We start from the raw sequence: 17,634 nt of genomic DNA, 5'->3' as shown, positions 1-17,634 counted from the left end.
GGATTCAAGCACCAGATCTACTGCCAAAAATATGTCGACAATACCCCACCAATAAGTGCGCATCTCAGTTGATACGACAAAGTCTCCTAATCATAGCCTACACGTCAAACCGTTTACATCATGCCTTACCTCTAGAGATAATGAAAAAGCGTTGCCTTCATTACACATGAAAAGGAAGCCTATGTGGAGGTTTCGGGTATTGTAGAACAGTGTAGGTATGCTTGGTATTCCAATACCTGTTTATCACAGCCACATGCCTAATATCTAGGTATAAACATGACCGAAATCAAAAAGATCAATTGCCGGACATGCCACCGTTCAAGAAAGAAAATATCCTTGTTGTTCTTTGTTTTTTTTTTTTTTTTTTTTTTTGCAAATTTCCTTATTGTGAGAAACTGCTGCAGTTCTCTAGATAACCCCTTCTAATGCACTCGACAGTCTCGTGTACCTTTGTCGGCCATTGAGAGTGGGGATGGGAGGATCTTTTAGATCAGAATGGCTGTCTGACCGAAAGACGCGAATATGTTGACTGCGTACTGATTACACCGCAGCACCAGAGATGAAGAACCACTTGTCAACACTGCCTTCAATGGGGGCAGGGGCAAGGTCTTGACCAGCTGGGATAGACTCAATCTTGCTGGCATCAACACGGTCAGGAGAGCCCTCAATGGTGGTGTTAGCACTGAAATTTAACATGTTAGCGACTAGCAATAGTACAAAAGTAGGAGGGGTTGTGGAGGACGCACATAGACATGCCACCTCGCTGGGACTTGCCGGCCATGAGTCTGTCCCAGGCGTCGGCGCATTCATGAACGATTTCCATCGCGTATCTGTCGTCGAGGTCAGTATATGTTTTGAGCGACGTGATAAAATATGTCCGGGATTTTAACTCACTTCTTGTTCTTGCATTCACCAGAGAAAGCAAACTGGTTCTCAGGCTTGCCATCTGGGATCTTGTAAATGCGGAACCATTCATTGGTGGCTCTCATAAGGCCTGGGAGATGGCGCTCGACATCCTCAATGTCGTGGAGCTTGTTGGCAAGGGGATCGTTCACGTCGATGACGATGACCTTCCAGTCTGTCTCCTCCTCGTCGAGAAGGGCCATCACGCCGAGAACCTTGACCTGCTTGACCTGGCCAGTATAGCCGACCAGCTCTCCAACCTCGCAGACATCGAGCGGATCGTTGTCACCCTTGGCCTTTGTCTCAGGGTGCACAACATTGGGGTCTTCCCAGGTCTGTTGACCAAAAAAATCTGATCAGCACGTGATGGCATTGACAAATATTGCCCAAACTGGGTAGACCGGCGTGTTGGAAGACACAGGCAAAAAGGGGGAACAAAATTTAAATAAATAACACAACTTACACGTGGGAATGCACCATAGTTCCACAGATAACCCTTGTGTGGGAAGCAGTTGCGCACATATCGCAACTTGCCCTTCTTGACATCCTGCTTGATGGGGTTGAGGAATTCCTCCTTGCAGATCTATAGAAACAAAAAAGGGACACATCAGTGAGATTTTCTCGTCGAGATGAGGGGCAATGTGTGTGCGGAAGACAAACATACCTCCAGCTTCGCATTGGTCCAGCGCGGAATCTCAACAACCATGTTCAAGATTGTCTTCTGCTCGTTGGCATAGAGAGGGATGTCATGGAATGGAGAGACCGGGACGCCATCCTTCTCGATATAGGCGCGGTAGTCCAAAGTGTTTGGCTGGCCGACCTTGCGGACGGTGTACTCAGAGGGTTTTCCGGCAGACATGGTGAGGTCGCTTTGCGGTGAGGGGCAGTGAATTGAAGAGGAGAAGTGGCGGGTGAGAAGAGCAGCACGGTTCACAGTTGAAGCTGCTGGCCGGGGATGGTGGGAAGATAAAGAGACGGAATGATGAGAGGGAGAGGAAGTGAAACGGAGAGTGTGAGAAGGCAGAGCGGCGGAAGAGAAGGAGGAGGGGCACGGAGGGCGAATTGCGTGAGAGTTGGTGGGGGGAGCCAGCTTAGTCGTCGTCGTCCCAAGAAGTGGCTTCCCGTGCAGCGATGCACCATGAACAGGGGCAGAGGAGGGCGCCAGGGCTGCAGGGTGACAGGCAGTGCTCAGTCCAGCAGTGAAACAGGGAATTGCTTGACAAAGACGTGAACTGCGCAGGACGGCCTGGTTCCCGGTGCGGGATCGGGCCAGAGCTGAGGGTGGCAGTGATGGAACCTTGGTCAGCGAGCACTCTAGAAGATTCACTGCCCGGGAAAATAGCGACATTGGTCTATCTTGGCCACTTGTCTGCAGCTTCGCAGAGAGAAATTGGAGGTGAGAAAGAAGGTTTCAATTAAGTAGCCAGGTGGCTGTTATTACTCTGCGTCGAGCTAGCTCTGATGATTGATGTTTAACCGTCGGCCCACGCTTCTTTTCCGAGACTCTCCCTTAAGCCCGCTGCTGATGCCGTCTGGTTCTGCTTCAAAAATAATGTTTTCGTTGGTGATGGCTAAAATTCAGCCTGCCCAGGCTTGATTGGCCCACGCTTAAACCGAGGTTCCTTCAACCAAGAATCATACTGAGAACATTTCACTTTCACAAAGAAGGGTTGCGTCCCCGTGGTCTCGGCGAGACACCCGTGGCTGTCGAAATTAAAGGGTGCTACCACATGAACCGGTTAACTGGTTCACTATAACTACCTTCCCGGGCGGTGTTTTAATGACTACCTACTGTGTATACGCATTCGGGGATCGACCTGAGCAATTGAAGTCTCTGACTACGTCCAAACCGGGAATGCCGTTGCCGAACGGCCAAGGAATCATCACAGCGGGCGTTCTCAATCGGCATTGTTTCAGTTCGACTTCCACTCCCGGCCGGCTTTGAATAATTATCATAAGGAGTACTCATAATACGTTGCGCTAGGGGGAAGAGGAGCCCCTGTTAATGTCAAGGATGTCCGTTGTCGATCTTCTAGGTTTATACGATTCCAAAATTGATGTCGCATCGTGAGATGGGCCTTCAATTGGGAGCGTCAGGGTCAGTGAACATATATCATTTCATTCAGCGCCCTCTTATGCACCTGAAGAGGTCAAGATAAAGGCACTTCACCACTTTTGCGGGCCGAAAATGCGATGCGAAGATCGTCCTTCCACCCGCCAGCATCATGCGCCAAGTCTTGGCGAAACGTGTTTGCAACTTCATGCAGATTTCAGGCATCGGGTTTCAAGTGTTGTAACCGATATCAACATACTGGAACAGGCCCTGATTCTAGTCCTAGTGCGTGGAAGAGATGAAGTGGCCATCGCCGACACAGCTGATTGATGTTATTCTTATGTTCATCTGAATATGAATGCGACATATGCTGCCTGATCTCTCTCTCCCTCTTTCAACTGAGCACCCTTCTAGGTGTCAGGATACCATGGCTTTGAAAAGCAAACCCAATCCCTCCTTCTGATCTTTGGCAGTTCCAGCAGAAGTATCCTGACAAATGACACTTTGCGCACCTTGGACTCTCATCTTCCTTCAATTGCGCGAACCATAAGTCCCATATGCATTATTCATTTGTATGGCCCTTGGAGGTTGCTGGATTCCCTTGTTTGTGGTTACACTGCTTGCCATCACTTTTGAATTGTTTCCAGAAGCCCTAGAGGGTCATTATTGCTTTCACCATGCATCTAATGCTAACGTAACGTGAGATGACAGTGTTTAATGATAATACCTACCCCATTAAACGTAAATTCGTTTCTCAAGTACTTAGTCCCTGCCAATAAATAAACGTCATAATTGCTCTCCTCCTCGACTCCGGACTCGTCTTCCAAATGCAACGTGTCTACAAGGATCCCTCCAAGTCAACATGATCACCGCTGACATTCTGTACTCTCTCTCCATTCGGCTAGATCACCCTAATCTAATCTGATGGGATCGTCTTAGTCAGCAAAAAAATTTATCAGCGGTTTATCGCCACGTGATCCCAACTTTCCCGATCGGGCGATGCGAACCACCACAGCGCATCTTCGCCGGCTCGCCATCTCGTCTGCTGTCCTTCGAACTCCTCCTCTCTCTCCGCGTCTTCCTCGCCGTGTTTCCCTCTTCCTCCCTCTCTCCCGAGGTCTGGTGTCTTTGTCAACAATGACATGTTTCGTTTTCTCCGAGCAGTCATGACGTCTTTCACAGAGGCAGCACCCCACGTTCCCATCCCCAAGAACGGGGTGGACTATCGAGGCAAGATCGTGCTTGCACCGATGGTCCGCTCCGGAGAGACTCCATCACGTATCGTTTCCCTCAAGTATGGCGCAGACCTGGTATGGGGTCCGGAGACCGTCGATCGCGCTATCATCGGCGCAAAACGTCGCATTAACCCCCGCAACTCGATGATCGAATATACCCGTATCCCGTCGAACGGCGGCCAACCGAACAAACCAGCTCAGGAGTCGGTACTGTATAGGATTGATCCTGTACGAGAAAGGGGCAAATTGATTTTCCAACTGGGCACCGCAAATCCGTCGTTAGCAGTGGAAGCCGCAAAAGTCGTTGCGGCGGACGTCTCGGGCATCGACGTAAACTCCGGCTGTCCAAAACCCTTCAGCACGAGCGGTGGGATGGGCGCCGCACTCCTGCAAACTCCGGACCGCCTTGTTTCGATTCTTGAAGCGTTAGTCGAGGAGATAGGGAAGCCCTATGAAATCGGAATTTCCGTAAAGATCCGCCTCCTCGCGGAGCCCGAGCGGACCGAAGCTCTCGTTACTCGAGTTTGTAGAACTGGAATTACTGGTCTTACTGTGCACTGCCGGACGACGCCCATGCGTCCTCGTGAGGCCGCCATCCGTGAACAGTTGCCAATGATTGCCTCCATTTGCCGAAAAGCAGGCGTGGCATGCCTGATGAACGGAGATGTGAGATCCCGAGACGAGGCAATGAAGCTTATCCGCGAGTACGGTGTCGACGGCGCCATGATTGCCACCTCTGCAGAGTCCAACTTTTCATGTTTTCGCTCACAGGCCGACGGTGGCCTGGAGCACTGGCGAGATCTCGTCCGATCCTACATGGAGGCTGCGCTCCAATGTGAAAATAGATGGGGAAACACCAAGTATCTGCTTAATCAGCTCGTTCCCGGTAAAGACAAAGCCTTTGCGGAGTCGAAAAGATCCAAAACGTACGAAGATTGTGTAACGGTGCTAGGATTTGAAGATCTAATCCCCATGGCGAAACATGTTGACGAGATAATCGGAACCGCCAAACGTGCCGCCGAAAGAGCCGAGTCGAACAAAAGCCTAGCTGTCCTGAAAGCTATCGAAGGAAATACCGCAAAGGCCGCCGGCGGCGGAGGAATTGGGAAGGGCAACAGTCCAAAGCTGTCCACTCAGGTTAACGTAGCCGGTGGAACCGGCCCTATTCGGACAGGCTCGTCTGTCTCTAAACCCACCTCTTCCGCTTCGGTGTCCGCGGAATCGGCGGTTGCGGAAGTTGTGGCCAAAGTGGCAGATGGCACGCATGTTCCCCCCAGCCCGCTGACCGTATAACATCCTCCTTACATTGACCCATGGCATGCCTTGAAACCTTGCCTTTGGCGTCGTGTGCTATTCTCCCGCTACCCCTATGGTGATTCGTCTACTCAGCATATCATAAGCGTTGGTTGATGGTCTTAAAAATTTCTTAATTGTTCAATATTCCATGATTGTTTCAAGGCGCAGTGGAACGCATATACTTTGGGATATACTCATTCTAGATTCGTGTTTATTGCATTTTCGAGGGAATATTTATTGTTCGGATTGAAGCTGGTTGGCTACATAACTACATATCTACCGGTGCTGAGTCACTTTATGAAAAGAAGGTAGCATCTAAGCATGATCCTCGAAACTATCCTGGAAAAGGAGATAGAGGATAAAAGAAATGTTTCTTTTGAAATAATATCTCTGTTATTTCTTGTATTCATTGTATTGGAATTATATACAGCGCTGGATAAGGGGGCGAAAGCGGGCCTGTCTTAACGAAAAGACGGCGACCCAACCCAACTACAAAAGTTCCAGCTGTTGAAATCTCAATCAAGGACAATTCTTATATATCCGGATCCCAACATGGAGAGGTGGAGATTGAAACCAGCTCCAATTAAAAGATTTGTGACTTTGCGGAGGGCGCGTTAAAATAAAGAAAAGGAAAGGAAACAAAGAAACTGTTTAGTAGTTGCAAGCCTTGTGCTCGCACATGCCGAGAAGGTCACCACCGTATCCCTTGAGCTTAGTCTCAGCTCGCTTGGCGTTGGGGATGGCCTCCTTTGGTGGGAGGGCCTTGGTGCTTCGGGCATACTCAGCAGCAGCGTAAGCAGCGCCACGGGTGTTCAACAAGAAGGCACCCTTGTGGATGTTGTCGACGGTGTCGCCAGCGGCATGGTAGTTGGGGTCGAAGGACTTGCCGGCCTCACCGCCAAAGAGTTTAGCCTGCTCCTCAGTCTTGACGACTTCGGCACCGGTGAAGAGACCGCCAGCTGGGATCTTCTTCTGAATGAAAGCATCGTAGTCGGAGCGGCCGGTGAAGGCGGTGGGGATATGAGGCCAGCCGAGGTCGTCGAAGTACTTCTCGAAGAGATGCTCGATCTCGGCGGAGCCAGCAGGACCGGTGAGGTTGTGGGCGTTGCCGTCGCCGTCGTAGATACCGTTAACGTAGTTGGGGGAGCCGACCATGTCAAAGTTCATGTAGAGGCGGATCTTCTCGAGTTCGGAGTTGCTGAGGTGAGAGACGTAGTATTCGGAGCCGAGGAGGCCGAATTCTTCGGCGGTCCACCAGCCGAAGCGGACGGCGTTGTGGACGCGGAAGTTGGTGAGGGCCTTGGCGATGGTGAGGAGGGCAATGGAGCCAGAGCCATTGTCGTTGATACCTGGACCAGCATCAACGGAGTCGGAGTGGGCGCCGAGCATGATGACGTTCTTTGCGTTGCCACGCTTGGTCTGGGCGAGGACGTTCCAGCTAAACACGAGTTAGATATGCACTTCGCAGAGGCCTGGGAGATTGTGGCTTGACTTACGTTGTCCGGTTCTCTCTGCGGGATTCAACGAACAAATCAGCACTGACAGTTCCTGCCTTCAACTTGTCGACGAGCTCGAGACCATCCTCTCTAGAGATGCCAACAACCGGGACAGTGTTGTCATAAACACCGCCGAGGGTGCCACGGAGTTCACCGGGGACACTGTTGTAAATGATTGCGGCAGAAGCGCCGGCTGCGTGCGCCATCATGTTCTTATCGGCGAAGGAGCAATCACCACGTTCAGCGACGACGATTTTGCCCTTCGTCCCTTCTGGATAATCCTCCTGCATAAAAGATTAGCAAAAACTGTCCAGCTGGGTCAATCATGCTGGAGAAACATACAGCTGCGCAGCCAAGGTTGTTAGCCAAGACGAGCTCTCCCTCAACCTTGCCAGAAGGGCTGTAGGTCATGGCAGCGGAGTTGATCTCAGCACCATCGATGGTGAGGGACTGGTCGGAGCGAGTCCACAAGTGCTGTTGCTCCTGCTTGGTCACATCGTAGTAACCAGTCTTCTTGAGCTCGTTGTAGATGTAATCAACGGTGGCCTTGTGGCCGGGCTCGCCGAATACACGAGTCTTGCCATTGGCATCAGCAAAGCTCTGCAACTTTCCGATGCCCTCTTCCAGGTCCTTTAGCTTGATTTTAGCCAACAAGGCATCCTATGCAAAGCAAATGTTAGTACAATTAACACTCCTGGGCCCGCTAGCCCGTTCTGCGCATCAATTGGCAACGTACGTGTGAGACAAGGTCCTTGAAGATATATGGCACTCTCTTTCCCAATTCTGGTTTCTCGAGTCCGGCCGCAGAGGCGGACGAGACGAGGGCAGCGCCCAAAGCAAGGTAACCAGTGGTCTTCATTGTGATCTGTTGTGGCTTCGACCCAAACACAGTCCTGGAGCAGAGAGGAAAGGGAAGCGAAAGGGGAGAATTGACAGTCCAGGCTTTACTCTGATCACACAGAAGTAAGGGGAAAGGATCGACCAACAGAAAAATTCCGGTGGGAACAGCTCCCCTTTAAGTTCTTCCTTGAGGAGCTCGCTGACAGCGCTGGCCGCGTTTGTTCATAGACCGGAGTAGGAATTTTGGAATAACCGGCCGCCGAATATGGCCGCGACCTACCGCCTGGGGCCCATATCAGATCCCAACCTGCCAACGAGCAAAGCCTCTATTTTGACAATGCTACCCCGGTTCTCCGCAAAAGTTCTGGGTCCCTGAGAGAAGGAAGGACCCCGTTTACCGTTTGATCCTGATAATAATATGGACAAGCCCTCGTTAGCTTGGATCATGGGGTTAAGGGTTCCCTGGCGCCCACAGATACGAGCCAACATTGCCGGCACATCAGTCGAATAGGCGTCTTGGCGGTTGGAATGATACCTCGAAAGGTAAAAAGTATATGAGAATAATGGCGGCACTGAGAGGGACAAAATCCTACCCTGCTCCTCTTCGAAGCTTCTTGGCAGGCCCGGTCATTAACCGGAAAATAAAAAGCGGAATTTGGTCTGCCAGCGGGCTGAACTTGATAGGCAGATTCAGGATAAAATTAATTAGACTCCCGTATTCCGGTCCCCGTCGCCTGAAAGGAAGGCGAGAGAACAGCGAGAGAAGAAGTGGGACTGTTCTTCCAGAATCCTTCATGCATTGGTTAGTTAGTCTGGAAGAAATGCACGAAAAAAACCACAGTTGGTCTTGTGGCCAAATACAAGTGGTTGGAGGAAAATGTTTCCGAAGGCTGAATGTCGGTCTGTCCCAGAGATCAGGCGGCCCGCGAGAGGGGATCTTCCCCCAGGTCTCCATGTCGATCAAGAAAAAAGAAAAGAGGCGAAAAGGGGGAAAGAAAAGAAAAGAAAAGAAAAAAGCAAGGAGAGACAGCAAGCAAATTGAACGGGCAGACAAACGCAGCAATACGAGAACAGGCATAAATATCGTCACTGACGATTGCAATCCTAACCAACTCAAACCAGCACACAGGCGAGGTTGGAAGCAGACGAGAGACACAGCTCGGAGTCCATGATCCCTCGACGAGAACGTTAGCATGGATGCCCTTTGAAAGAGCACTCCCCCGGACCCATCGTCTTGGAAAATGCAAACGAGAGGTTGGACGGGACGGCACACCAGGACTGGACGGCTCGACAATTTCCCCAAATGCCAAGGCGCAACGTTTCATCGCCGTCCAGCAGCTCGAGAGACGCGGGCTCGAGGAAGAGCCAGTCAGCCAGCCTATCACCGGAGGCGGATCGGCGCCATAATGCACGTTATTGATCTAGCCCGGCGCCAGCGACGCGCTCAGCGGCTTCTTAAAAGGCTGGAGGATCAACGCTGTGGATCACGATCACGCCCAGAGCGCATCATGGAGTCCCCGCGAAATGAAAAATGGTTCAGGGATTCATATCATTAACTCGTTAACAGAACGAGCTGTCATCTCAGTCGGCACTGGTGCTGTGGAGCGGACAAGGCCGAGGTATCATCGCGGACATGTGTTGCCTGCCCTCGCGAGCTAAGGCTCCGCAGAAACTAATAACAAAGTGAAAGTAATCATAATAATTCACTCAGTCAGCAACCGAGCATGATACGGGTGTCTGCTGGCTGCGTGTCGGATGGATGCGCCGGCTGATTGGGCAGCGTTGTTCTGTTTGTCGTCGAACTCGGATGGTTAAAAAAGCTCAACAGGCGAAAACGGGCGACCGAACGTGGGAAATTAAGATTCCCCGCCGCCAACCACCCAGATCGCAATGCTTGTCGCTTGTTTGCTTGCAAGTGAGGCCATCCCCATGCAAGAAACTCCACGGGCGATCCCTGGACAGAGACCAGGCGGGCTTCCTCCTCCGGCCGAGTGGTGAATCCAGCCTGCAATCCCGGTCTGCGTCTCTCTCTTTTCCTCTCTCCGTCACGGCGATCTCCCGCTGAGAAGGCGATGGCTCTCTCCACCCCAGCTGAACGGACGCTCTCGACTGCTGCTCCACCGGCTGGCTATTAATAAAATTCATTGATATACATGGCATCATGCTGTGATAGCCTCTGGATCCGTGGATCGCTGCTCATCGGGTCGTCCGATCCTTTCGTGGTCATGGTCAGCGCTCCCCGGATGAATGCTCCCAGGCGAACACAATCAGCTTGTTCTACACTATCTCCAAAGACACAAAGCTAGAACGGACCAGGAAGCTTCAGAAAAAAGCAACTTGTTCGAAACTGCCTTAAGCTCTCTTACGGTATATACTCAGTACAGTGGCAACTCTCAGGGCTTACCAGCGGCACAGACATCGACTCTTCCAACCCATTCTACGCCATCGTCACAGCAAACGCACCCAGATAGATACTCATGCGCAACTGGTGCCAGAACATCGCATAGGCAGACATTGCTTCTATCGTTTGTTCGCCGACCGGGAGAAAGGAGAACAAGAAAACAAAAATTATTGCTCGATCGTGATTCCCAGCGCAGCACGGCAGCAAACGGAAGGCATTGAGAACCATCTCAAAATGGCCACACGCATCTAAGGATCGTGACCGACTGGGGCGGGGAACGCCGCGAGCCCAATTGGAGCCCAACGGGGAGAGACCTCGAGAATATGGATGCTGTACGACGTGAATGTGCGCGCTATCACATGTCCAGCCCACTTTCCAGTGGCCTGAGAGGCTGGCAGGCTGATAGCGTAAGTAGCACAATGTGTGGGAAAAGCACAATAGGGGGCATAACGCCAAACCAGATGTGCTCTTATCATCCGGCCGGATTTATGGATGCCCGTTGGAGAGGAAGAAGCAAAGTGATCCTTCCGCGGCGAGAACACGTATTGAGCTCGAATCTACGAGAAACACTATCAAACGCCTTGGGGATGCTGTTGAATTTTGCGTGAGCCATCGAAGAATGCGGCTCATATTCACCGCATACACATGTATGTAGATATCCGGTTGGTATCGACTCTGTAGCACTTACATACAAGCTTAGCTATGGAGGGTAGGTCTATCACCCAGACTACCCAAAAACCCGCAGAAAGAGCACCGACAGTAAGCCAGAATACATAGAGTGTACATTATGATGTATGCACACACTTCGTACCTACCCACCACCCTCAAGCTTCGGAATAAAATCCAAGTATCCGCCTGCAATAGCACCAGAGAGGGGTACAGACTGAACTGTCAACCTACCCCGGAAGAATGAGGGGCGTCCATATCCCCGTCGCCATTGCCATGAGAGCTCCACAAGACCGGGGGCGCTGAGTGGATGGGTGGGCAATGCGTGCAGCTGGCCATCTAGCCGAAAAGGACAAAAAAAATAAGGGACCAGGAGCAGACGACGGAGACGGGGTTCGGATGGCGCCTTAGCGAGAGGGGGTTCCTGAGGAAGAAATGCTCGTGCAGCTAGGTAGGCAGGCATTGTAATGGCATACCATAATGCAGCACTCGCTAAACGTCTTCGCCGGAATACCTGCAAGATCCTCCAAAATCCTCCATTCGCATTCGCCCTGGACTAACAGCCCTGTGAGAGTAGGATGTCTACGCTTCACCTTTAGGCTTCGTAGCCTTACAAGGAAAAAATAAAAGGTCAGAGTCACTGCTACGTGTGCTTGACGATAGACCCATTGTACCTACAGGGCCGAAGGCCCGGTGTCTGGGTCGAGAGCTTTCGTTGTTCATTCCCAGCACCCAAACCGACAAGGCCGGATGCAGGCTCTTACACTCAGTCCACAAAGGCCATCGCACAGGCTAGTTCAAGGAAACATGGGCAAGGGTACAAGAAAAGACCCTCAGGGGTACGAAATGCTTTCGGCCTGTTTGCATGGTAAACGAGAACGAGGCCTTAGAGTCCGGAAAAGCGTGGACAGAACACGAGGTATTTCAAGGGGTAAAGCACTTATGCCATGCAACGTAAATCGCAGATTTGTCTAAGATCTATGTGAGCAAGCGAGTCTAGCATGATGTGAAAGTTAAAAAAAAAGTGTCTCGTTGGAACCAGAAACTCCAGCATGGGTCTAACAGCGCACAATGGGTAGTCATCCGGAGCCCTTAGTCTTTAGCAACTGCAGGGAAAACATTTTGAAAAGATAGAACTCGGAAACCAAAGGAAGCAAGAAAAAGGAAATCAGAAACGAGAAACAGGACCTAACACTTGAAGGGAACACTCCCAAAATAAGACGAACAATGCTAGGCCCAAATCCACACCCGAACACCGAGCCGATTTAAGACACCGAGACATTAGGCCGCTTCCGCCGCATGGATCTTTTCGGCTTCATCGGCATTGAGCTCACCCTTCCCTTCGCCATCCCTGTTCTCCTTCTTCTCACCCTCCAGCTTCGCAATCACCATCTCTTCCACGACTTTCATCCCCGCCTCTTCACCCTTCTTGCCTCCTTCCTCCTCACCGGCAACACGTTGATCAAGCGCCAGCTTCGTCTGACCTAGAGCATAAATTTGTTCCTCAATTGTACCTTTCGTGACAAGTCTCACGACCTCAACCTCTCTCGTCTGGCCCACACGGTGGGCCCGATTCTCCGCCTGGATATCATCCTGCGGATTGAAGCTCGAGTCAAAGATAATAACCTTATTAGCGCAAGCTAGGTTGATTCCGGCACCGCCTGCCTTTGTCGAGAGCATGAATACGGGGACATCAACTTGTTCGTAGAACGCATCGAGGATTGACTGCCGGTCTTCGACAGAGGTGGTGCCGTCCAGGCGGAAAAATCGGATCTCCAAAGTCTCTAAAACTTGCTCCAGGATGTCCATGACCATCGTGAACTGCGAGAATATCAAAATTCGGTCTCCGTTCTCCGTATATTGCTTGAGCAGTTCGCACAGCTTCTCAACTTTACCAGAGTTCATCCACTCGTCGTTCTTCAGAGCGAATTTACCCAAAGAATCGGAGTTGTTTGCGCACAAAGTATGACACTCGAAATCATTATATGGTATTAACTCTTCATAGATCGCATCCGGATCCGACATCGCCCACTTTGGATCCTTTAAGCAAGCCTTTGAGATCCGACTTAGTGTCTTGTCATCGTAGTGACGACGATAAAACAACGGGTGAATCGCAGCCTGTCGCAGTTTCATAAGAATATTTGTTGATTTGTTTCCAACCTTCTTGCCAGCTGCGCGTTCAGCAATGATACGACGAACTGTTTCCGTCTCGTTTTGGTAAATCTCTTGCTGCGCATCATTCATTGTGCAATATTCAACCCGAGTAATTTTAGGCGGCAAATCAATCACTTGATGTTTCTTGCGGCGAAGGACAAAAGGAGTAAGCATGGACTTTGCTCTTGCGATTCGCTGTGCTGATAGTAGAGCGGAATGGGTGTCAATCGTTTTGGCTTTTGCGCTGAAAATATATTCAAGATCATCTTTCCGTTCCTTGAACACACGAGGTAGAATGAATCCCAATAGGGAAGCCAGCTCCTGGAGATTGTTTTGCAGTGGAGTTCCTGTGAGAAGGAGGCGAAACTGCGCAGGAATGCGAATAAGTTTGTTGTAAAGCTGGGATTTGCTGCTCTTCAGCATATGTCCTTCATCGTACACACAAGCGCAGAAATCCATTGAAGCGAGAAACGCTGCGTCAACCTTGGCTTTGGCAATGGTGTATGTAGTGATGACAACATTGATATTATCACGGTTTGTTTCGATTTCATCGCGGATAAATGCTCGTTCCTTTAGACCGGCGTAGTATGGCATGACATTCAGCTTTGGACAAAAGACTGAAAATTCGCGAAGCCAATTCTCCAGAGTAGACGATGGGACAACAACAAGATGAGGACCGTTGACACCCTTTTCGAAAAGATGAGCGAGGAAAGCGATGACCTGACAAGTTTTCCCCAAGCCCATGTCATCAGCAAGAATGCAGCTTAGTTTCTGTTCGAAAAGCAGGCTTAGCCAATTGATCCCCACGATCTGATAATCCTTCATTTTAATGTTCTCGCTCATGATGGAAGGCTGTCCAATGAACTTCTTCCCGCCAGATTCACTGCTTTGACTGGAAGGAGTGCCAACGCCGGAATCGTGAGAAGAACGCGGTTTGTCCAAGGAAACCAACTCCAACTCTCCCGCTGTCTTAGCACCGAAGATATCGACGCCCCATTTTTTCATCTCATCAGCAATGGGTTTGCCCAAAGCTTCGCATTGCTTGACAAGTGCATCAACGGCTTCATAGCCAGTCCACATGTCGATACACTTGTCAACGACTTTGTCGCCCAGCGGCTTCTTCGGTTTCCGGCTTTTCGTTACTTTGGGCTGAGCTTCTTCAACGGAAATTTTGCGCACTTGATCCAGAGAGGTGAACGGACGTTTGGACATAAAATGGGTAGTAAGATCAGGAGTAAGTTCGGCAATATCGGCAAGGTCATCTGCAGAGCAGGTGTTGAAGAATTTTAAGACCTTGTCTTGAAGCGAGCCGTCGTCCTCCGATTCCTCGGGAGCGGAATCTGATGAATCGGACTCCACAAGAGATAACGCAGAAGACTCTGATTGAGAGGGAGAACGGTTCCTTCTACCTCTAATGAGCCGCCCGGGTTTCTTAGTAACCCCAGCATTAGTCGGTCGAATAGGAGAAGAAATAGGAGAAATTTGACGAGACCTAGTTCCTCTAATCAATCGACGGCGTGACTGGGCAGGTTCAGCATTGTTTGGCTTTTGACCCATTCGCTGACCAGCCGCCCACTTATCTTGGATACGAGTTCTTGCTTTGATCTGCTGTTTGGCGGGGACAGCTGCTGGGGCACGTTTGTGGTCGAGACTAAGCTCATCTTCAGAGGTAATAATGTTAGGAGCAGAATCTTCCAATTTCCCCATATAATCCACTGCGTCTTCATAATTTCCTTTTTTCTCAAGCAACGCATCTAAGCATGTTTGGATGGACTTGTTTGGAAAAACGTTGCGAATCCGTTCGACCTTGATTCGAATATTGAAATCTTCTATGTCCGCAAGCTTGAGGGCGTTAGGAACAGGCGAGCTGGGGTGGCTTCGCGGTCGTTTCGCTGAAGGACCTTGAGGGGCACTAGTATCTGCCTGTCGCTTGACGGGGGGTTTGTTCGTGGCGCTTGGGTTGTAGAATGCCGCAGCGGTGATCTCTTTGAACTTTGCCGAGCTGCTTGCAGCCACGGGCGATTCAGCCACACGTTCTTTCTCAAGGGTTTTAGAGGCTTTAATGAAAGTAGAGGGCTTGATATCAGTCGCTCCGAGGTGTTCGTCATCATCTGAGGAGCCACCGCGGTAGGTAGGCCCATCGTCCTCCAAATCAATCACGGGTGTTCTCTTCACCGGAGCCGCCATGGCTGGAGGGCGAAAACGAGTACCACTGGGTGCGATGGAGGTAGATAGCGTTCCGGGTTTAGGGTAGAGAGTAGAGGTAGACGGAGCCAGGGGGGAGGAGGTAGCAACTTGGACGACGGGAGGATTGCGAAGAGGAGAACTTTGTGGAGAGGTTGCACGTTCGATTAATTGTGTGGGTTGAGTCATTCTTTGAGTGTACAATGGGGCTTGTGCGGGTATTGTGGACGATTGTGTTGCTGGCGCTTGGAGGTGTGGATAGAGCGGGACGGTCGCAATAGTCTCATCTTCGGAAGAATCCGATTCTGGAGGTATTGACTCGCCAGCAAGGGCGCCCTTGCGAATGGGAGTATCAAGAATGCGGTCTATCATGGTGAATAGAGTTCCGCTTTGGGCAGTAGATTCAGCAGTTAGGGAGATGGGAGGACGCAATTATCTGCAGAACATTTGGGTATCAAATACTCTGTACATAATATGGAATAAAAAAGACCATTGAAAAGTGTGAATGGAAGCAGATCTGACAAAGCTCAGGTCTGCACTGCCTGAGGGGTCACTGGACAGTGCACCTGTCCTTGCTGGGTAGGGATGAGGTGAGGTTGAAGTCAGACTGACTGCAGCGGAAAAGATATGGCTGGTGCTGCTCTCCACAATTTTCACGTTCTGCACGGCCGCTTCTGCCGCTGCTCTGCGGTGAGTGGCGCGTGGAAATGGAGCCGCAAGACGCGCCGCCACCAAAACACGCAGTCACGTGGTATTAAAGTGGTCTTTTTTTGTTTTTCATTCAAAAGGCATTGATTGGGCTTGACGTAGAGGAAGAGTCCCAATCACCACTGGTAACAGTAGTATTGGGATGAAAGATGATGTCCAGAGCATTGATTCACACTTTGTTGTTACTGTTGGCTGCACAATATCAATTGAAAAAAAGAAAAAAAGAAAAAAAGAGGTAGCTAGGCTTGCTATGGAGTAACTACGTCTGCATTCATGTGCTACATATCCATTCTCAGCTGAACATACCCTGTAGATAGTACTGTATGTATTGTAGTGGCAGTAGGCAGTGGACTCCGCAAAGTCTTCTAGGATGTGACATTCATACGGAGTAGTGGGCTTCTAATATCTATGTGCTTGTAATCCTGGCTCTCTACTCCGTAGTGATGAAGGCGATCTGCCCGGATTCCTTGTAGCTGTGCTGACAGCAGCCTTGAGAGGTCAGCACCTATAATTTCAATGCAGCTATAAGAAGACGAGCTACATGTAACTGCTACATATCGTCAATTGGATCTGAGCGCGGGCTGTCCGGCGGGATAATGACCACGATGGTGATATCCCGTTCGTGATGCCATTCGACGGGTGATGTTTCTGGATCCGGCGCCGAGAGCTGGGGCCCAAGCAGCGCCTAGACCCAATGAAGCTAGCGACACCCGCGGCGCCCAGGCCCGCCCGGATGGAGCTTCCAAGATCCCCCAACTTCTAGGCTCCACCAGCACCAACAGTTAGTTCCAACGCCAGCAACTCGTTGCGACGGTAAACGAAAATACCACCTTGTTGAGAAAAAAAATTCCCCGAACACCTTTCCACCCTCCCTCCCTTCTCTCCAAGTTAACAACCAGATCTTTAGAATAACTAACCTGCCACTCACCCCAATCCCGTCCAAGCCGCCCAGCAATCCAAAGCAATCGCATAGCAAAAGAAACAACAGCGAAAAATGGCAACCCGCCGCAACCCCACCAAAGAATCCATCACCACCTCTCCTCCTCCCGACCAGCAACCACGACAGCCTGGCGAACTAGAGCACCGCGAGGCGATCCAACTCCGCGACCTCCCCGGCTACCCTCAGTAACGTTCTCCTCTTCCCTTTCAAGACAAAGGTTCCCTACTCTTCCCTCTAACTGGCCCGCCCCTTCAGACAAGTCCTCTGGAAACTCATTATCTATTCCATCGCCGTCCTTGTCCTCCCCCTCTCCGCCTATTTCTACAGCGTCAATTATGTCTTTGATGGGAACACAACTTACGCCGGTGCCACGGCCGCGATCACGGCCAATCTCATCTTGTTCTCGTATATCGTTGTCGCGATGAGGGAGGATAAGGGGGATCAAGAGCAACTGCGGGAGCAGCAACAATTACGGGGAAACAAGGAAGAGACGAAGAAGATGAAGTGAACCGAAGATACGAGATGCCATTTTTTATATCTCTGTCTTTCCTTTTTTTTTTTTTTTTTTTTTTTTTTTTTTGCTGTGTAATATTGCAGAGTATGTACTTGATCATGGGAATGGATGGAATGGGCGCGTATATATTTTGGAATAATTGACGGTCTGTTGCATTCTTGGTGTCTCTTTGATAACTTTCGAGTATAACTTGAACATGAGCTCTTGATAGCTAAGGAATTGAGACATTTGAATCGCAAGGGAA

At 50.4% G+C, this 17,634-nt stretch overlaps 8 protein-coding genes across 8 annotated transcripts; 2 read left to right on the top strand and 6 right to left on the bottom strand.

Annotated features, from left to right (window-relative positions):
* Window positions 1-286: 286 nt before the first annotated feature.
* Window positions 287-2,069, bottom strand: CIMG_07626 (inorganic pyrophosphatase). The gene is made up of 5 exons (XM_001240462.2): window positions 1,568-2,069; window positions 1,367-1,486; window positions 895-1,238; window positions 747-830; window positions 287-682 (listed from the first exon to the last, which is right to left on the bottom strand). The coding sequence occupies exons 1-5, from the start codon at window positions 1,760-1,762 to the stop codon at window positions 541-543; spliced, it is 885 nt and encodes a 294-aa protein (XP_001240463.1). The 5' UTR covers window positions 1,763-2,069; the 3' UTR covers window positions 287-540.
* A 1,968-nt stretch (window positions 2,070-4,037) lies between these two features.
* Window positions 4,038-6,026, top strand: CIMG_07628 (tRNA dihydrouridine synthase). Its single transcript, XM_001240464.2, has one exon. It carries the CDS (start codon window positions 4,099-4,101, stop codon window positions 5,482-5,484), a length of 1,386 nt encoding a protein of 461 aa, XP_001240465.2. The 5' UTR covers window positions 4,038-4,098; the 3' UTR covers window positions 5,485-6,026.
* CIMG_07629 (leucine aminopeptidase 1) lies at window positions 5,873-7,842 on the bottom strand (the record flags this gene model as incomplete). The annotated part of the gene is made up of 4 exons (XM_001240465.2): window positions 5,873-6,925; window positions 6,984-7,267; window positions 7,326-7,643; window positions 7,720-7,842. The coding sequence occupies 4 exons, from the start codon at window positions 7,840-7,842 to the stop codon at window positions 6,139-6,141; spliced, it is 1,512 nt and encodes a 503-aa protein (XP_001240466.1). The 3' UTR covers window positions 5,873-6,138.
* An 84-nt stretch (window positions 7,843-7,926) lies between these two features.
* On the bottom strand, window positions 7,927-9,350 carry CIMG_13322 (uncharacterized protein). Its single transcript, XM_004445125.1, has one exon. It carries the CDS (start codon window positions 9,016-9,018, stop codon window positions 8,413-8,415), a length of 606 nt encoding a protein of 201 aa, XP_004445182.1. The 5' UTR covers window positions 9,019-9,350; the 3' UTR covers window positions 7,927-8,412.
* A 184-nt stretch (window positions 9,351-9,534) lies between these two features.
* On the bottom strand, window positions 9,535-10,242 carry CIMG_13321 (uncharacterized protein; the record flags this gene model as incomplete). Its single annotated transcript, XM_001240467.2, has 2 exons — window positions 9,535-9,951; window positions 10,228-10,242. The coding sequence occupies 2 exons, from the start codon at window positions 10,240-10,242 to the stop codon at window positions 9,535-9,537; spliced, it is 432 nt and encodes a 143-aa protein (XP_001240468.2).
* A 454-nt stretch (window positions 10,243-10,696) lies between these two features.
* Window positions 10,697-11,353, bottom strand: CIMG_07632 (uncharacterized protein; the record flags this gene model as incomplete). The annotated part of the gene is made up of 3 exons (XM_001240468.2): window positions 10,697-10,814; window positions 11,040-11,079; window positions 11,125-11,353. 3 exons carry the CDS (start codon window positions 11,351-11,353, stop codon window positions 10,697-10,699), a joined length of 387 nt encoding a protein of 128 aa, XP_001240469.2.
* A 461-nt stretch (window positions 11,354-11,814) lies between these two features.
* CIMG_07633 (SNF2 family helicase/ATPase) lies at window positions 11,815-16,113 on the bottom strand. Its single transcript, XM_001240469.2, has one exon. It carries the CDS (start codon window positions 15,598-15,600, stop codon window positions 12,172-12,174), a length of 3,429 nt encoding a protein of 1,142 aa, XP_001240470.1. The 5' UTR covers window positions 15,601-16,113; the 3' UTR covers window positions 11,815-12,171.
* An 817-nt stretch (window positions 16,114-16,930) lies between these two features.
* On the top strand, window positions 16,931-17,384 carry CIMG_07634 (vacuolar ATPase assembly integral membrane protein VMA21; the record flags this gene model as incomplete). The annotated part of the gene is made up of 2 exons (XM_001240470.1): window positions 16,931-17,061; window positions 17,132-17,384. 2 exons carry the CDS (start codon window positions 16,931-16,933, stop codon window positions 17,382-17,384), a joined length of 384 nt encoding a protein of 127 aa, XP_001240471.1.
* Window positions 17,385-17,634: the final 250 nt, after the last annotated feature.

Source organism: Coccidioides immitis (genome assembly GCF_000149335.2).
Source record: "Coccidioides immitis RS genomic scaffold supercont3.3, whole genome shotgun sequence".
Classification (NCBI taxonomy): Eukaryota; Fungi; Ascomycota; class Eurotiomycetes; order Onygenales; family Onygenaceae; genus Coccidioides; species Coccidioides immitis.
This window is presented reverse-complemented; position numbering and strand designations above follow the sequence as displayed.

Coding starts and splice junctions, on each gene's coding strand:
- CIMG_13322 (XM_004445125.1), bottom strand. CDS start 9,018: ATGCTAACGTTCTCGTCGAGGGATCATGGACTCCGAGCTGTGTCTCTC.
- CIMG_07633 (XM_001240469.2), bottom strand. CDS start 15,600: ATGATAGACCGCATTCTTGATACTCCCATTCGCAAGGGCGCCCTTGCT.
- CIMG_07626 (XM_001240462.2), bottom strand. CDS start 1,762: ATGTCTGCCGGAAAACCCTCTGAGTACACCGTCCGCAAGGTCGGCCAG. Junction 1,239..1,366: donor ACTATGGTGCATTCCCACGT/GTAAGTTGTGTT, acceptor TTTGGTCAACAG/ACCTGGGAAGACCCCAATGT. Junction 831..894: donor GGTGAATGCAAGAACAAGAA/GTGAGTTAAAAT, acceptor CCTCGACGACAG/ATACGCGATGGAAATCGTTC.
- CIMG_07628 (XM_001240464.2), top strand. CDS start 4,099: ATGTTTCGTTTTCTCCGAGCAGTCATGACGTCTTTCACAGAGGCAGCA.